We start from the raw sequence: 18,256 nt of genomic DNA, 5'->3' as shown, positions 1-18,256 counted from the left end.
CCCTTAGGCTCTGGACAGCCAGCATGCCATGCTATCAGTTATAATTATTATTATTTTTCACTGGTTATTGTTTCGTTTTTTCAGTTATTGTGATTACTGTCATGTATGCAGGCCATGGCAGGTAGGAACACCACTTTTAGCATGTACTGCAGGTGTAGGAGGAGAATGAATGGCAACTGGTCAGGGATCATTGCGTGAAAGGTCTGTGAGTGGGGAAGTGATGTGTGTTCGCAGGTGGATCAAGCTCTCAGGGAGAGCGGGGAATGTGGAACTCTGCCATGCCCAACCCCGGGTATCCCAGAATGTGACTGGGTATGGTAAATCTGCCAGGAGGGTTGATTAGGTCAGCCCCCTGGCAGAGGACCCCTGGCAACCATGGAAGGCCAATGGGTGACCCCCTCTGGAAGAGTTGTGCAGCAAACGAAGCTGATATGGTGCTGGAGGGTGAGGATGGAGAGTCCAGGGTTTCCCTCGAGGTGGGATTTTGTCTGTGCTGTGGGCATGCACACACTACTACACTCCCACCACCACGGTGGTGTTCGCATCTCCCTGCTGCCGAGTTAAGGCCACACCTGCAGGTAATTGAGATGCCATGGCCTTGCAAGGAATGACTGGAATTGTTGTTGTGTGTAAAGGAATGTTTCACTCAAACCCGTGTGACTTGATATGTGTTATGGAAGGCAGGGAGCCTGTGAAATTGGATAGGTAGTTACAAAATTGGGTATTTCAGCTCAGGTGATAGCTGGAACAGGTGACACCCAATTGGGGACATGGTCTATTCGATGGGGTTTGAATTAGAAAAGTGAAATTGTGGTTTAGGTAGGCCTGCTTGTTTGTGTGCTTTTGCCATCTTCTCTCCCCACCCGAGGAACACCGAAAGAACATACTGGAAGGGGTGGGGATCAAAATTGATAAACAACCTTTCTTTGAACATAACTGTGATTGCTGTGCATTTGATTGAAACCAAGGGGGTAGAGTGTTAAGAAGAGTCAGTAAGCTTAGCTGCGGTTCACCTCCTACAGCCCTCTCTAATTTACTTGGTAAGTTAATTATGTGTGTGACAGTAAGAGCTTATGTCGGAATATTGGGTTCCCAAATGAGAACCTTGGCAGGAGCCGAAGTTTCCGGGAAGGGGCTGTGTTGCATGGAAGGGGGTGGGATGCCTCGCTAGACTGTGATAAGTGTTGTGTGGTCCATGTGTTTTGAGTAAGTTCGATGGCATGGAACAGGTACCTGTCAGAGTAAGTGGTTTGTTCCACGTGACGCTGAGGCAGCGTATGTAATTTATAGATAGGGTAGACAGATTAATTTTGTATGTGTAAACACCTTGTTTGTTGCTGGAGCTAGGTGTGGACTTCCCAGAGGCACACATGTCATTGTATGCAAAAAGCGATTACGATCTCTTTCACTAGTGTGTGCCAGCCATGGTGGTGTAATGGGCTGTGGAGCCCAGAAGAAATGATTGTGCATTTACTTTTATTGGGGCTGCCCCCATGGGCGGTACCCTACAGGAGAACTCTGCCCACAAGAGAAGGGACAAAGAAGAGGAAGAGACGAGGAGAACCCGAGTGTGGAAGGAGGTCGAGTAAGTGAACCATGGAGGAGTTCATAAAGGGGAGAGATTATTGTGGTTTTGTGGAAGTTTGGCATTGGCCCAAGCTAAAATCACCACGTTTTTGGAGAGAAGAAGAAAGATCTCAGAGATAGCAGAGCTCCACATGCACGAAGTTGAAATAAGCACTTTGAGGAAGCCTCGTTTGGAGAAGACAAAGGGTGTTGAAGTCTGGTTGAGGAGCTGATCATCACTGGCGCTTCGGGTGGCTGGTTCACTTCATCGTGCTCTGTTTGGCTGTCTTCATCTTGGGTGCTACTCATCGCTGACCCTGCTCATGGCTGTTCTAGTTCGTCACCGGCTCTCTCATCTCGCACTTGGTTTCCAAAGCGGGCTGCATTGAGTTCTGAGTCCACCCTGTGCATTGTCAACAAAGGGAAGTGCCACGTGTATTCATAACTTATTGTACAAGTGTGTTCTGTGGCATCCAAAGTAAGTTAGGATTTGAGATTTTATTACTCATCCATTGTGGATAAGTTTGCATATCCCCATTCTCCTCCTTGTGTCTTTTGACTCGCTTGCTTTGTTCCGTTATTATAGCGTCTTGTCTACCTTCTTCCCTGCGCTATTGAATGAAAAAAACCCCCCCTTTAAATGGTAAGAAAACGTGTTCCACCCATCTGCTTTTAGTGTGCATTTTGACATCAATTTTGGCTCATTTCAATGATCCTCGAGATCCACAGTTTCATAAAAGACCATCTGGACCATCTCCATGACAGAAGGTCCCAGCGCTGAGGAATTCTGTCGAAACGGGTACTGCCACAATATCACTTCCATATACAGTATATGTTTTATGTATATGTTTCATCCTGATGAGAGCCTGGTGTTAACTTTACGGTTCAGGTGGCTGGCTTAAGTTCTTAGGGTCTTGGGTTCAACCTCCCTGTCGGTCCGTTGAATTAACACAAGGCAGGTTAACGCAGCCTGTAATCCTTGCAAGGTTAGCAAAAAGAGTACCAGCTTGCTGGTAACAGGCAGCATTGCATCAGCGGTACAGCTGCACCCCAAGAAAATAATGCAGCCAAGCAGCCATAGGCTGCTTACCAATAAATAATCCGATGCGGTTCATGTGCTGCACCACTTGCTCTCTCAACTGCATTATCCCCATTCTGTCCCCACTTCCGCCCAATGAAATAAAGTTGATAAACTGATAGATTTAAAATTATTGTTGTGTTGACAGAGCACAGGCATGATGGGCCAAGTTGTCCCATCCTGTTTTAAAGTTCCTTGTATATCCTTATGATTTGTGACAAGCAATGCAAACAAAAGGCAAGACAGAGAATAGAATGCTAACTCAAGAGCAAGCTGGTCGTCGTGGTCGTGAGCTGGGTCTCTCTCCAGACCGAGGGCCGCTCTGCGTGCCTCCAGCTCATCACGAAGTGGGCGATACTCGTCGTGCAATCGTCTTGTGGAATCTACGAGCCGTCCGACCTCTGCCTCTGCCTGCTTAATTGTGGTCTCCATCTGAGGGAGAGTGTGGAGAAATAAAAACAAGTTCAGATAAATGAGTAAGGATACATTTAATGAGAAGATTGTCTGTTATGGTATAACGATGATAAAACAAAACAATGATTCACACAGACACACAAGAAACTTTCAAGAGGCCATTTGGCCTGACAATTGGACATCACATCAACACCACATTAATTTAGTCTGACAGCTTATTACCTCTGCTACCGAAGGTGAAGGTTATGTTTTCAATCCCTTTATGTCCATGGATGTCAGGTCACGTCAGATTAGATCTGTGACTTGCTACAGGTACCATTTAAACCTGTATGAACTTGTTTCATGGTCGGGTTGTCGGCGACGAAACCGTCTCCTCCACCAAATTTATTGGCGAGGAAGGTGTATGATATGGACACCCAGCAGGATTAAAAACAAAACCTGTCAAAGGGCGGAGGAGCTCCTTGTGAGCCAACAGACACCCATAATCTAGTCCCCTATTGTGTTTGCAGAAGTTCTCCTGCAGTTGGTTACTTTTTATGAGGAGGTTGGTTGCAGGATTTGGAGGAATGCAATGGGCAAATTCCCCTGTAAGCAGGACGAGAATCACTGGACCACAGATGATGCTCCACCCCCTCACATACATACATATATATATATATATATATGTATATATATATATATATATATTTTTTTTTGTATACCTTGCCGAGGCTCGTGTGAGAGCTAAAACACAACGCACACCAAGGGGGGGGGGGGCATGAGACAAGAGAGGCGGGAGTGGGAAGGACAAAATAGTGGGGCACAGAGGCATTCGGAGATCTGTGGAAGGGAGAGGGATGGGGCGGGGAACATGAGGAATACAAGATGGACATTACAGGGACTTTCAGGAAGGAAATCAGGAAGGAAAGAAGGAAGGAAGGAAGGAAGGAAGGTGGTGGGCTTGGGTGGATTATCGGGGGTAGAAAAGATCGGGGATTTGGATGGGGGATGATAAGAGGTGGTGGTGAACAGCTGTTTTGAAAGCCTGGAGGGAAGAATGGGATTGAATAGAGTGAAGGAGTTTATACCAAAGGCAGGAAACAAAAGATGGATGAAAGAGTGAAGGTGAGCAGTGATCCGTAATTTTGGTAGTTTTACCAGAAGGGGGTTGTTGGCAGACCTTGAGCGCCCTGCGGGAATGTGGTGGGGACAAATCACAGAGAGAGCAGGGGGGGTGAGTCTGCAGAGGAGACAGTACAAGACAGAAAGACCACCGACCAGTCTGCAGTGAGAGAGTGAGAGGCCCAAACACAGCCTCATTGCGGGAGATGCCAATGATCTGAAAAGCTTGGTTTCCACAGCGTGAAGCCGAGAAAGGTGGGAGGCAGGAACACCAGCCCATAGCGGAGAACAGTACTCCATCAGGCTGCGGACGAAAGCTTTGTAAGTGGTCAGGAGCTCAGGTGGGCCGAGGAAGGACTTTGCACGATGGAGGATTCCCAGTCGGCGACTGGCTTTGGAGGCGAGGTTTGAAATGTGGCTTTCCCAGGAAAGGTCATGGCAGATAGTGAGACCCAGAAGCTTGAAAGAAAGGACTTCTTCCAGAGGATTGTTGAGAAAGTAGATTGGAGGCGGGGGGGGGGGGGCTCTAAACAGTCCTTTTGTAGAGACATCGTGAGAGTGTGAGATTTGTCCGGATTGAAAGACATGTTCCACGTGTTGGACCAGTTTGTGATTTTACACAGATGTGCAGTGAGCGAAGAAGCTGCTGCTTGCCGGTCTGAGGGATGACAGATGCTATGGCAGAGGGTGGAGTCATCAGCAAAGACATATAGAGGATTTTACAGAGAGTCAGAGAGATCATTGATGAAAACCAGCAAAAGAACAGGGCCCAGAACGCTACCTTGAGGGACTCCAGCCTGGACAGGAAGAGGGGATGAAAGAACTCCATTGAGGGCCACACGTTGACTGCGACAGGAGAGGAAGTCTGCGAGCCATGAGTGGAGATGGCCTTGGATACCATAGGAAGAGATTTTGGTGAGCAGGGCAGGGTGCCAGACCGTGTCAAAAGCACGTGATATGTCCAGGGATATGGCTTGGATTTAATGTCTGGCATTGAGGACCTCCATCCATTGTTGGGAGAGCAGAAGCAGCATATCTTGGGAAGAGTGACCTGGTCTGAAACCAAATTGATGATCGGAAATCAAGCCATTGGGGAAGAGGAAGATTCCTCACACATAGGCCTCCTTGTCCACCCTTAGTGCACGTACAGTTTTACGCCTCAGCTCCCTGTACAGCTCAGCACTGCCATTCAGCCTGGCCCTGCGACTCTGGTCAATAGTATCCAGTGTCCCTTGAGAGACAAAATTCTTCTTCGCCCACCGGTGAGTTCCAAGACATCCACTGGCAACATCAAGAATGGTGGTCTTGAAGGCACTCCACAACTCTTCAGGATTCCCCAAAGCACCCAGACCCCCCAAATTCCTCTCAGCCTGTTCGTAAAGTCCTCAGCTACCCTCTCATCCTTGAGCTTGCCAACATCCAGCCTAGGCTGGGATGGTACCATTCTCCCGGATTTAAGCTGCAACTTCAGAGTTGCTACAACAAGCATGTGGTCAGTGTTGAGGAACTCAGCACTCCGGTAGACCCTGCAGTTCTGGATTTTCGTCCAGCAACCATCAACGAGCACATAGTCAATCTCCTTTGCCATACCATCAGCGATCGAATACCAAGTCCAGCGATGAGCTTGTGGGCACTGAAACCATGATAACCATATAACCATCCCTCATAACCATCCCTATCAGTTCCAATTGATGCGTTGAAATCCCCCAAGACGAGAAGAGAATCTCACCTGTGGTCCTGATCAACCACAGACTCGAGCGTGGCATAGAATGCGTTCTTTACGGTGAGATTACTCGCCTCAGTCGGAGCATATACAGAGACCAGGGAAATGATACGCAAGGAGTGACGAATCCTTATTCTCCTAATACGTTCGTTGACTGGTGTTACCTCAATTATCATTGGAGTCAGCTTATTGGACACAGCAACTCCTCGGGCATGGTACCCACCAGAGCGACCCGACCAAGAGTAGGTGTAACCACCCACCATGATCTCTCTGCAATCTGGTCTCCGCACGTCAGAGAGTGCTGCAATCCCGATGTCCAAACATTTGAGATCAGATGATAACAGAGAGAGGTGATCATCCTCTCTTAGGGATAGGACATTCCAGACACCCACCCGAAACGACCGCTTCAGGTTAACCCAAGGAGACCGCCATTTGGTGGATGACACCTCAGCACCACCCCGACACACACTTCCGCAATCTGACCCTGGAAGCTTATCCCGTGGTTTCCCTCCTATCATCAAATATTGGGGTCTCAAAGGCTTTGCCCCAATCCCGTCATCCGGTGAGGTGCCCTGTGAAGGGCAGCTGCACAGGAGGTACTCCCACTGAGTGCATTTTCAGATTTAGTTTTGCTTTTGGTACGTTTTGCGGGATGAAGAGTTTTACGGTGGCCGGAGTGCAAACCCTGCCACGAACCTCCTAATAAAAAGTATCCCAACTGCAGGAGGACGTCCGCAGACACAGTTGGGCACTAGATATGGATGGCCGTTGGCTCACAAGGAGCTCTTCTGTCCTTTGACAGGTTTTGTTTTTCATCCTGCTGGTGTCCATAATCATACACCCTCCTCACCAAGAAACTTGGTGGGGGAGATGGTGGTGTTGCCGACAACCCAGCCATGGAACAGGTTAGTGCAGGTTTACATGATACCTGTAGCAAGTCACAGGTCTAATCTGACCTGACAACCTCATCATGCTTTATCTGAAATGCTCTAAGTGCATGGACCATAGCTCGGCAATTTTGCGTTAAGTTCCGGGGTAAGGAGGAGGGCACCCTTACCCACATCCCCAATGGGGTATTCATTGGGATGGACCGTTTGCAAGTTTACTTTGCATGGGTCAGCCGATAGTATGCTACAGATGTGGACAACTGGGCCACCTAGTCTCTGGGTGCAAAGAATGATTTTGCTCAGTGTGTCCAGTTGGGCCATTTGAGGGAGTGTTGCACCTCTTAGGTGCAGTGCAACCTCTGTGATTTACCGGGGCAAACCTTCCGCTCCTGCCCGCAAAGCTATGCGAGCAGGATGTGGGTAACTGTGGGCGGGGCTGGTGGTGTTGCCCCAGGATCAAGTATGGTTGTGGTTGTGCCTGTGCCTGCTGTATCCTTCCTCCCCCCTCCCCCCCTCACAGTAAGGAAGGATGAGGGGAGGAGTGAGGAGAGAAAGGACGAGAGAGGAAGCCTTCAATGTGGTCACTCCGGTGGTGGGAGCGGAGGAAACATCCTCTACTCGAGACCCTGCCTCTGGAGGTCTAAGGAGCCTGCTCCTCCTCTAGGTATGAAGACATTGTCCCAGATGATTGGGAGGTGAAACAATGGCCAGGACAAAGGGAAGGCTCCCCAGGACAAGGCCCCAAAAGCTGTTTATACAGTAAGACAAGACTCCAGGTTAAACTACCAGAGGGGGTCCACAACCTCCCACAAGAACCACCCATCCTGGGCCAGGAGGGAATCATTAAGGATGGGCATTGTGAAGTGGCTGTCTAATCCTGACTACTTCCCTCCCCTCTCCCCTACGAGAGATCCCCAACAGCTCACACTTGACCCCCCACCCCCCAAAATGTAGTTTGCCCAAGAAAGATCATGACTGATAGTGAGATCTGGGGTTTGAATGACTGGACTTCCTCAGTCATTCATCTCCTGCTTTCAGTTTGACTGAAGGAAGGTTTGCCATACGGTCCTTTTTGGAGAGAGAAAGTGAGACTTGAGATTTGTCAGGATTGAAAGACATATTCCAAATGTTTGACCGGCTTGTGATTCTGTCAAGTTCTCAAAAGAGACAAGAGATTGCAGCCTGCCTGTCTGAGGTTGAGGGATGTCACTCAAATAGATAAAGATGATTTTGCAGTCACAGAGATCACTGATGAAGAATAGGACTGGGCCTAAAAACTGCCTTGTGCACTCCAGCCTTTCCAGGCAGTGGAGATGAAAGGATTCCGTTGAGAGCCACGCCTTGGCTATGAATGTAGAGGAAGTCAGTAAGCCGTGGGTGGAGTTGCATTTGATGGAGTGAGCCAAGCAATGACGAAAAAAAAGAACCCTCGAACAATTTTTTGCCCATCGCTAACCCTAAACTTTCCCCATCATTAACCCTCACAAAAAGTATGTCAAGGCCACTAATCATATATCAGGTGCACTATTATGACGAAAGAACATTTGGAAGGATGAAAGATGAAAGAACAAAAGAAGTCTTTGACATTCCACATTGGCAAAATTGAGCAATGACAAAAAACACTTCTTTTTTCTTTTTCTCAGACAGCCATTTGACTTCGACCTTTAACCATGAAGGGATATGATGTAAATTAAGCATAAATCCGCATTTCTCGAGAGTCTAGACTATCTAGGGAGGGCAATTGCGTTCGGATCGGACAAACCTTTGTCGAGTTGTGGTGAAAAATGTTAAAATGTCTATAATTGGTTCATGACCTTAAAAATGAGGTCAAGGTCAAAAAGTCAACCCCATGTATATTTATTCCCATTATCGATGCAAATTTCATTCTGAAAGTCCAAGCCGGAACCGAGATACAGCTCGGACGTTGGCAGAAAAAAAAAAAAGAGAAGAAAAATAAATAAATAATACTCCTTGGGGACAAAGAGCTCTGAGGGACCCATTAGAATTGGGGCACTAATTGTAGAAACAAACCCAAGAACAGCCTCCCCCTACCCTATAATGGGGGAAGACACAACTATCAAGGAAACTCAATAATCCAAAAGTTCTGCGAATTATTGAAGGCTCAATGATCCTGGTGGACCGAGGTTACATCATAAGAGAGACGTTGCTTGTTGCGAAGATCAAGACATATGCCTTGTGCTGGCTTAATGGTTGGGGTGGTAGGCTTGGGATCCTTGGGTCCTGAATTCAAATCCTGCTCACCGTTGAATTAACACCAGATGGGATGGACTCGGCGTATTATCCTTCTGAGATTGATAAATTGAGTGCCAACTTGCTGGTATCCTGTGTCGGAGTGGCAACCTGTCCAGGATTGTGCACAATATCCCAGGAGACTGCTTTGGCAGCACTGACACTCTGCACGGAGTATGGTCCCATTGGATGGATGGATGTCGGAGTGGCGACCCGTCCAGGAATGTGCCCATAAGCCCAGGAGACTACTTCGGCAGCACTGACGTTCTGTACAGAGTATAGTCCCAAGATCAAGGCTGAGCAACTAGACACCATCTCCCAGGATTTACAGTCAGTATGGATTTCTATCATGCAGCCGACTTATCCTAAAATCAACAAGATAGGGGGGGGGGGGCATCTTGTTTGGACCAATAATCAATACACAAACACAACAGTCTCGACATCTTCACAAGTAGATCATGGGTTGATGGGTGGGTACTGTGTAGGTTAGAGACAAGGATCAGAGGATCAGCCCACTTAACTAGTAAAAGCAAACAAACCACTAAACCATTATTGCTTCACCTCAAATTTCCAGGCAGAACGAGGTTTAGTGCCTGTGATTTGTCCAATGGATTATAAACACCAAGCAGAAGTAAACTGAGTGGGCTGTGCTGCTGATGCCATGCCTTTAAAGTACTGAGAGTTGTATGTCGGTTCATTCCCCCAACAAACACTGGTAATGATTTTAAAAAACATGACAAACAAGTTCGTAAGGACGGATGTGTACCACGTTAATGTCGGCGTGAATAAGACGAAGTTCCTCCACATGTGCCATCTTCTCCTGAAGCAGGAGCTCAAGCTCACGGCGGAAATCCCGCAGCTGGCGCTCCTCACACTCCAGTGCCTCCACTTCAGCCCTGAGTCTCCCACGTACTCCCTCAACCTGGCACAGCTTAGACCTGATAACAGGAGAGATTAGGGTGGATGCATTCCTAAAGAGAGCATGATATGAAAAACCACTCATCAGACATGTACAATCAAGAAAAGATAAATATTTTATAATGTGCATCGAGATCAGCGAGATGTGATTCCCATGTACGCCGAGATGTGGTTCCCATTGCACTGAGAGTCAGAAAGCCTGAGCGTATGGTTCCTGATAGACCCTGAAGTCCCATTGGTCGTAAGGGTGCAACATGTCACAAAATGTATAGGCTCTGTGTCGTGGATGAATGGTTGTAGTTGTTAAACGAATGAAACACAATACCTTATGTCAACTAAAAGCGCGATGTTGTGGGATTTGTAAGCATTAGTAAATGCACTTAAAATGAAAGATAAAAAATGATGTTTACATGTTATAAGTTCCATTTAGCACACATCACCAAATTGTAATACATACTGCTTGATGTAATGAGCTAATTTTGACTGTAGATGGCAGTATTGTACTGTAAACTGCCTGGTAAGATTTGTGAAGATGCTGGAACATTCTTAGACGAAACCTCCAACATAGACTAGAATCACATTTGCTGGAAGGCACAGGATTGTTCTGTGATACTATATAAACCCACGAGAGGGAGGCGATGTGACAAGAAGTTCATTTTGATCGTCCTGTGCACGATTTAACCCTGAGTGAACGAGGTGTTAATATAATGTCCAGAGCAGATGTTAACGCGTGGAGCCGATTATAATCAGGTTGCTTAAAACTCATTAAGATTATGTGTCGGGAAATAATTCCTTTGAGCTCTTGAAATCATCCTTGTGAACGTGCCATCATACGAGAGAGAAAAAGAGAGAGAGAAAACGAGAGAGAGAGAGAGAAAACGAGAGAGAGAGAGAAAACGAGAGAGAGAGAGAAAACGAGAGAGAGAGAGAGAAAACGAGAGAGAGAGAGAGAGAAAACGAGAGAGAGAGAGAGAAAACGAGAGAGAGAGAGAGAAAACGAGAGAGAGAGAGAGAAAACGAGAGAGAGAGAGAGAAAACGAGAGAGAGAGAGAGAAAACGAGAGAGAGAGAGAGAAAACGAGAGAGAGAGAGAAAACGAGAGAGAGAGAAAACGAGAGAGAGAGAGAAAACGAGAGAGAGAGAGAAAACGAGAGAGAGAGAGAAAACGAGAGAGAGAGAGAAAACGAGAGAGAGAGAGAGAAAACGAGAGAGAGAGAGAAAACGAGAGAGAGAGAGAAAACGAGAGAGAGAGAGAAAACGAGAGAGAGAGAGAAAACGAGAGAGAGAGAGAAAACGAGAGAGAGAGAGAAAACGAGAGAGAGAAAACGAGAGAGAGAAAACGAGAGAGAGAAAACGAGAGAGAGAAAACGAGAGAGAGAAAACGAGAGAGAGAAAACGAGAGAGAAAAAGAGAGAGAAAAAGAGAGAGAAAAAGAGAGAGAAAAAGAGAGAGAAAAAGAGAGAGAGAAAGATAGAGAGAAAGATAGAGAGAAAGATAGAAAAACAGAGAGAGAGAAAGAGAGAGAGAAAAAGAGAGAGAAAAAGAGAGAGAAAAAGAGAGAGAAAAAGAGAGAGAAAGATAGAGAGAAAGAGAGAGAGAAAGAGAGAGAGAAAGAGAGAGAGAAAAAGAGAGAGAAAGAGAAAAAGAGAGAGAAAAAGAGAGAGAAAAAGAGAGAGAAAAAGAGAGAGAAAAAGAGAGAGAAAAAGAGAGAGAAAAAGAGAGAGAAAAGAGAGAGAAAGAGAGAGAGAAAGAGAGAGAGAAAAAGAGAGAGAAAAAGAGAGAAAAAGAGAGAGAAGAAGAGAGAGAAAAAGAGAGAGAAAAAGAGAGAGAAAAAGAGAGAGAAAAAGAGAGTGGTGAACTTCCTCATTTGGAAGGACATTGTATGTAATGACATACTTGGACATTGTATGTAATGGTGAACTTCCTCATTTGACATTGTATCTGTTTATTTGAAATAGAAGTTTCAAAAACGTTACGCTGTTGATGTGGTCATTGTAACTTCACTCGGAAGTCACAGACACCAACTGCAAAGATCCATTTGAGTCGTAGCTGACCTGTACGTTCGTTCATGATCCTGGATTGCAGTCATTCGAGAACGCGCTGAGTTCGGCAACACGAACAACATACGTACACCAAAGGGAAGGAAACCGAAAAAGGTGTGTGTGTACCACCCCCAACCCCCCCCCCCCGACACCCCCCGTATTAAAAACAAAACTAGAATGGCACGCGGTAGAGCAAAAACCTTCACCAGCCTGAACAGTTTGTTTTGTATGCCATTGATCAGCCGGATCTGGATCAGGACCTCAACCAAAATTTAATCGGCTTGTTCTTGTCACCCAACCAACCCATCCACCAAGTTTTGTCATAATGTGTCCACAACATTTTGACATATTATGCTATAAATTGTTTTTGGCCCCATGTCTTCATGGTGAAGAATCACTTAAAAAATTTTTTAAAAATTCCAGGATCCGGATCTTCACCAAAATCAAATCAATTCATCATTGTCACACACCCAAGCTGTCCATAACTTTTTTGAGAAATTATGTTATATGTCGGTTTTAGCCCTATTACTCAATGGTGAAGAATTACTTTAAAAAAAGTATCGGATCCGCATGTTCACGAAAACCGAATCAATTCTTCCTTGTCACATACGCAACTCATCCACCAAATTTCATTTGAATCCGTCCACAACTTTTTTGAGATATCCTGCTCACAGACACACAAACAGACAGGGTGAAAACACCTTCGGTGGCGGAGGTAACCAAAGAGCTCGAGTAGTTTTCCTGAAGGATGAAACAGATCATTGTGATTAGAGAGTATTGTCGTTGTGATCATTGTGAGAACGGATCATAGTTTTCACTTTTATCTTGAGAATCCACGCCAGGTCCAGGTTGTGAAACTGTTCGTGTACAAAGAATGTCGCGTATTCATAACAAGTCATAAATGTAATGGTAAATAAACAACAACCGGTGGCTAAATGCTGTCCTGTTTGATTAACGAATACAAAAGTGGTTGAGTGATGATGTCGAGAAGAAACCATTTATGCACAGAAAGGCATCACCATGGATGTGGGGGTGGGGAGGAAGCTTGGAGAAATACAGTCGATAGGATCCCATGTGTACCATATAACCCTCACCCCTCCAGAGGAGAGGTAATTTGAGTGAGCCCCCTGAAGGTGGCACCCACCGGATCTCCTTCACACTCTCAAGTTTGCACAGAATCTCCTGTTCTTCTTCCATGATGTCTGCGCAGAGATTGAACCACAAAGAGAGCAATCAGAAGAATGTGCAAGAAAACTTTCATTTATTATCATTTAGAATATTTTCAGCATCATTCGTGTATTATTCGCATTTTCATTGACACTTCCATCAAAATCACTGTATCAATGTACAGTTGTCCTGATTGTGCTGTTTGTTGTTGTAAGGATAAGGATGACATGATACCATAACCAGACAAGAGAGATCACCACAGGACACCACCATGTACCACTGATCAAGTACATTGTAGCATTGACGACAGAGAACGTACCGTACAGAGCACGTACCAAACGCCATCCACCACGTCCGATAGACCATGCACCATAGACCATGTACCACATACTATAAACCATCCACCATGTACAATAGACCATGTACCACATACTATAAACCATCCACCATGTACAATAGACCATGTACCACATACTATAAACCATCCACCATGTACAATAGACCATGTACCACATACTATAAACCATCCACCATGTACAATAGACCATCTACCACATACTATAAACCATCCACCATGTACAATAGACCATCTACCAAGTACAATAGACCACCAAGTACCATAGACCATCTACCATGTACAATAGACCATCCACCATGTACAATAGACCATCTTCCACGTACCACAGACCATCTACCACGTACAATAGACCATCAACCACGTACAATAGACCATCCACCACGTACAATAGACCATCTACCACATACTATAAACCATCCACCATGTACAATAGACCATCTACCATGTACAATAGACCATCTATCACATAAAATAAACCATCCACCAAGTACCATAGACCATCTACCACATACTATAAACCATCCACCATGTACAATAGACCATCTACCACGTACAATAGACCATCTACCACATAAAATAAACCATCCACCAAGTACCATAGACCATCTACCACATACTATAAACCATCCACAATGTACAATAGACCATTAAGTACCATAGACCATCAACCACGTACAATAGAAAAGAATGAGAAACAGAACACTGACTGAGGAAGGACATGGAGAGGATGAACTGAAGGAGAAACACGACACTGAGGAAGGAGATGGAGAGGATGAACAGAAGGAGAAACAGGACACTGAGGAAGGACATGGCGAGACCATCCACCATGTACAATAGACCACCAAGTACCATAGACCATCAACCACGTACAATAGACCATCCACCACGTACAATAGACCATCTACCACATACAACAAACCGTCCACCATGTACAATAGACCACCAAGTACCATAGATCATCAACCACGTACAATAGACCATCCACCACGTACAATAGACCATCTACCACATACAACAAACCGTCCACCATGTACAATAGACCACCAAGTACCATAGACCATCAACCACGTACAATAGACCATCCACCATGTACAATAGACCACCAAGTACCATTGACCATCAACCACGTACAATAGACCATCCACCATGTACAATAGACCATTCACCACATACAATAGACCATCCACCACGTACAGTAGACCACTAAGTACCATAAACCATCGACCACGTACATTAGAACATCCACCACGTACAATAGACCACTAAGTACCATAGACCATCTATCACGTACAATAGACCATCCACCATGTACAATAGACCATCTACCATGTACCATAGACCATCTACCACATACAATAGACCACTCAGTACCATAGACCATCCACTACGTACATTAGAACATCCACCATGTACAAATGACCATCTACCCAAACGGACCAATGTGCAATGATTGTGTGGCTTTACGATGTTGAACAGTGCTGTCATTATTAGCAAGATAAGAATGAGACAGAAGAGACAACAGAAAAGGATGCAAACAGTGACTAGACAGGTGCACCAAGGGAAGGAGATTGAGAGGATGAACAGAAGGAGCAACAGGACACTGAGGAAGGAGATGGAGAGGATGAACAGAAGGAGAAACACGACACTGACTGAAGGAAGGAGATGGAGAGGATGAACAGAAGGAGAAACAGAACACTGACTGAGGAAGGACATGGAGAGGATGAACAGAAGGAGAAACAAGACACTAAGGAAGGAGATGGAGAGGATGAACAGAATGAGGAAACAAGAGACTGACTGAGGAAGGAGATGGAGAGGATGAAAAGAATGAGAAACACGACACTGAGGAAGGACATGGAGAGGATGAACTGAAGGAGAAACAGGACACTGAGGAAGGAGATGGAGAGGATGAAAAGAATGAGAAACAGTACACTGAGGAAGGAGATGGAGAGGATGAACAGAAGGAGAAACAGGATACTGACTGAGGAAGGAGATGGAGAGGATGAACAGAAGGAGAAACAGAACACTGACTGAGGAAGGACATGGAGAGGATGAACAGAAGGAGAAACAAGACACTGAGGAAGGAGATGGAGAGGATGAACTGAAGGAGAAACAAGACACTGACTGAGGAAGGACATGGAGAGGATGAACTGAAGGAGAAACAGAACACTGACTGAGGAAGGAGATGGAGAGGATGAACTGAAGGAGAAACAGAACACTGACTGAGGAAGGAGATGGAGAGGATGAACAGAAGGAGAAACACGACACTGAGGAAGGAGATGGAGAGGATGAACTGAAGGAGAAACAGGACACTGACTGAGGAAGGAGATGGAGAGGATGAAAAGAATGAGGAAACAAGAGACTGACTGAGGAAGGACATGGAGAGGATGAACTGAAGGAGAAACAAGACACTGACTGAGGAAGGAGATGGAGAGGATGAACTGAAGGAGAAACAGAACACTGACTGAGGAAGGAGATGGAGAGGATGAACTGAAGGAGAAACAAGACACTGACTGAGGAAGGAGATGGAGAGGATGAACAGAAGGAGAAACAGAACACTGACTGAGGAAGGAGATGGAGAGGATGAACTGAAGGAGAAACAAGAGACTGACTGAGGAAGGAGATGGAGAGGATGAACTGAAGGAGAAACAAGACACTGACTGAGGAAGGAGATGGAGAGGATGAAAAGAATGAGGAAACAAGAGACTGACTGAGGAAGGAGATGGAGAGGATGAACTGAAGGAGAAACAAGACACTGACTGAGGAAGGAGATGGAGAGGATGAACAGAATGAGGAAACAAGAGACTGACTGAGGAAGGAGATGGAGAGGATGAACTGAAGGAGAAACAAGACACTGACTGAGGAAGGAGATGGAGAGGATGAACAGAATGAGGAAACAAGAGACTGACTGAGGAAGGAGATGGAGAGGATGAACTGAAGGAGAAACAAGACACTGACTGAGGAAGGAGATGGAGAGGATGAAAAGAATGAGGAAACAAGAGACTGACTGAGGAAGGAGATGGAGAGGATGAACTGAAGGAGAAACAAGACACTGACTGAGGAAGGAGATGGAGAGGATGAACAGAATGAGGAAACAAGAGACTGACTGAGGAAGGAGATGGAGAGGATGAACTGAAGGAGAAACAAGACACTGACTGAGGAAGGAGATGGAGAGGATGAACAGAATGAGGAAACAAGAGACTGACTGAGGAAGGAGATGGAGAGGATGAACTGAAGGAGAAACAAGACACTGACTGAGGAAGGAGATGGAGAGGATGAACAGAATGAGGAAACAAGAGACTGACTGAGGAAGGAGATGGAGAGGATGAACTGAAGGAGAAACAAGACACTGACTGAGGAAGGAGATGGAGAGGATGAACAGAATGAGGAAACAAGAGACTGACTGAGGAAGGAGATGGAGAGGATGAACTGAAGGAGAAACAAGACACTGACTGAGGAAGGAGATGGAGAGGATGAACAGAATGAGGAAACAAGACACTGACTGAGGAAGGAGATGGAGAGGATGAACAGAATGAGGAAACAAGACACTGACTGAGGAAGGAGATGGAGAGGATGAAAAGAAGGAGAAACACGACACTGAGGAAGGAGATGGAGAGGATGAACTGAAGGAGAAACACGACACTGAGGAAGGAGATGGAGATGGACGGTGGATATGACAGGAAATCGTGATGGACAAAGACAAAAGGACATTGAATTGATCGCTGTTGTTCGACCCTTCCCCTCTCTCTCCAAATGACGTTCCATTACTACAAAGAATACAGTGTGCTCAGAAATCCCGTTCTTCATAAACCTTCAGATAAGATAATTACGAACGCACATCCGAATTACCTTAGCAACAGGAAAAAAAAAATCCACACAGCGAAACCGCTACGAACGTGATGACGTCGGGAGAGAAAACGTGTTAACGTCAGCAAAAAATAATGGTGACGTCGTGACGCAATACGCTCAATCAGGCAAATCGTTTAAACCCCCTTGTGGATGACATTACTGACAATCCCGTGGTATTTCAGAAGTCGTGATATTTTATGGACCATTTTAGCAATGGATTTACTTGGTTTTATCATAACCCAGCAAGAACGTTTTGAGATGTCCTCCTCAATATCGTTTTTGGTCCCATCTCTCAATGGTGAACTTGCAATGGGACCCGGCGTCGCCTGGTGCTGTTCTAATCCTGTTGGTATTTTGAAGAAATCAATTTTGTTTTTTTTTAATCTCAGACATTGAAGGTGGGCGAATGTTACGTTTTCACCCCTGTTTGTCTGTCTGTCTCTCTGTCTGTGAACAGGATATCTCAAAAATGTTACAGACGGATTCGAATGAAACTTGGTGGACAGATTGGGTGTGTGACCAGAACCAATTGGTTCGATTTTGGTGAAGATCCACATCTGGATCCAGATATGAGAATTATTTTAATTTTTCAAGTGATTTATCGAAAATGGAGTGATCGACTTGTACTCACTGCTCAAGGTAGACGACTTCATCCAGTCTGAGTGGTGTCCCATAAGTTGTTGAGCTCGAGTCCGATTTGGAGTCCGGTGTGTAGGATTTGAACGCTGACAATTGGTGTATCAGGAGTGGGATTTAGAACCTGAGGACTTCTAAACTTATCGTTAATTGGGAGGGCGCAGTAGAAAATTAGTTGTTTTTTTAAATCTCCTTGACACACACACGAAGCTCCAGTTCTGGTCATTTCAACTTCCATGATTCGTCTGAAGCCAAGTAGTTGTTGGTTGTT

General features: G+C 45.5%; 1 protein-coding gene across 2 annotated transcripts in view; it reads right to left on the bottom strand.

Annotated features, from left to right (window-relative positions):
• Positions 1–18,256, bottom strand: part of ZC4H2 (zinc finger C4H2-type containing) — a 56,562-nt gene that overhangs the window by 14,942 nt on the left and 23,364 nt on the right. The window contains exons 1-4 of one of the 2 annotated variants that reach the window (XM_085860946.1): positions 17,350–17,477; positions 13,123–13,180; positions 9,786–9,957; positions 2,907–3,076 (exon numbers count right to left, since the gene is read on the bottom strand). In XM_085860946.1, coding sequence (XP_085717072.1) covers positions 2,907–3,076; positions 9,786–9,957; positions 13,123–13,175 — 395 coding nt within the window. In that variant the 5' untranslated portion in view covers positions 13,176–13,180; positions 17,350–17,477. Of the gene's footprint in view, positions 1–2,906; positions 3,077–9,785; positions 9,958–13,122; positions 13,181–17,349; positions 17,478–18,256 lie in introns of those variants that run through there. The other variant, XM_085860947.1, reaches the window with a different exon arrangement.

The sequence above is a fragment of the Eptatretus burgeri genome, chromosome 17 (assembly GCF_056783735.1).
Source record: "Eptatretus burgeri isolate ZD-2024b chromosome 17, Ebu_testis_v1, whole genome shotgun sequence".
Lineage (NCBI taxonomy): Eukaryota > Metazoa > Chordata > Myxini > Myxiniformes > Myxinidae > Eptatretus > Eptatretus burgeri.
Note: the sequence above shows the minus strand (reverse complement) of the source record. Positions and strands in the feature narration are given on the sequence as shown.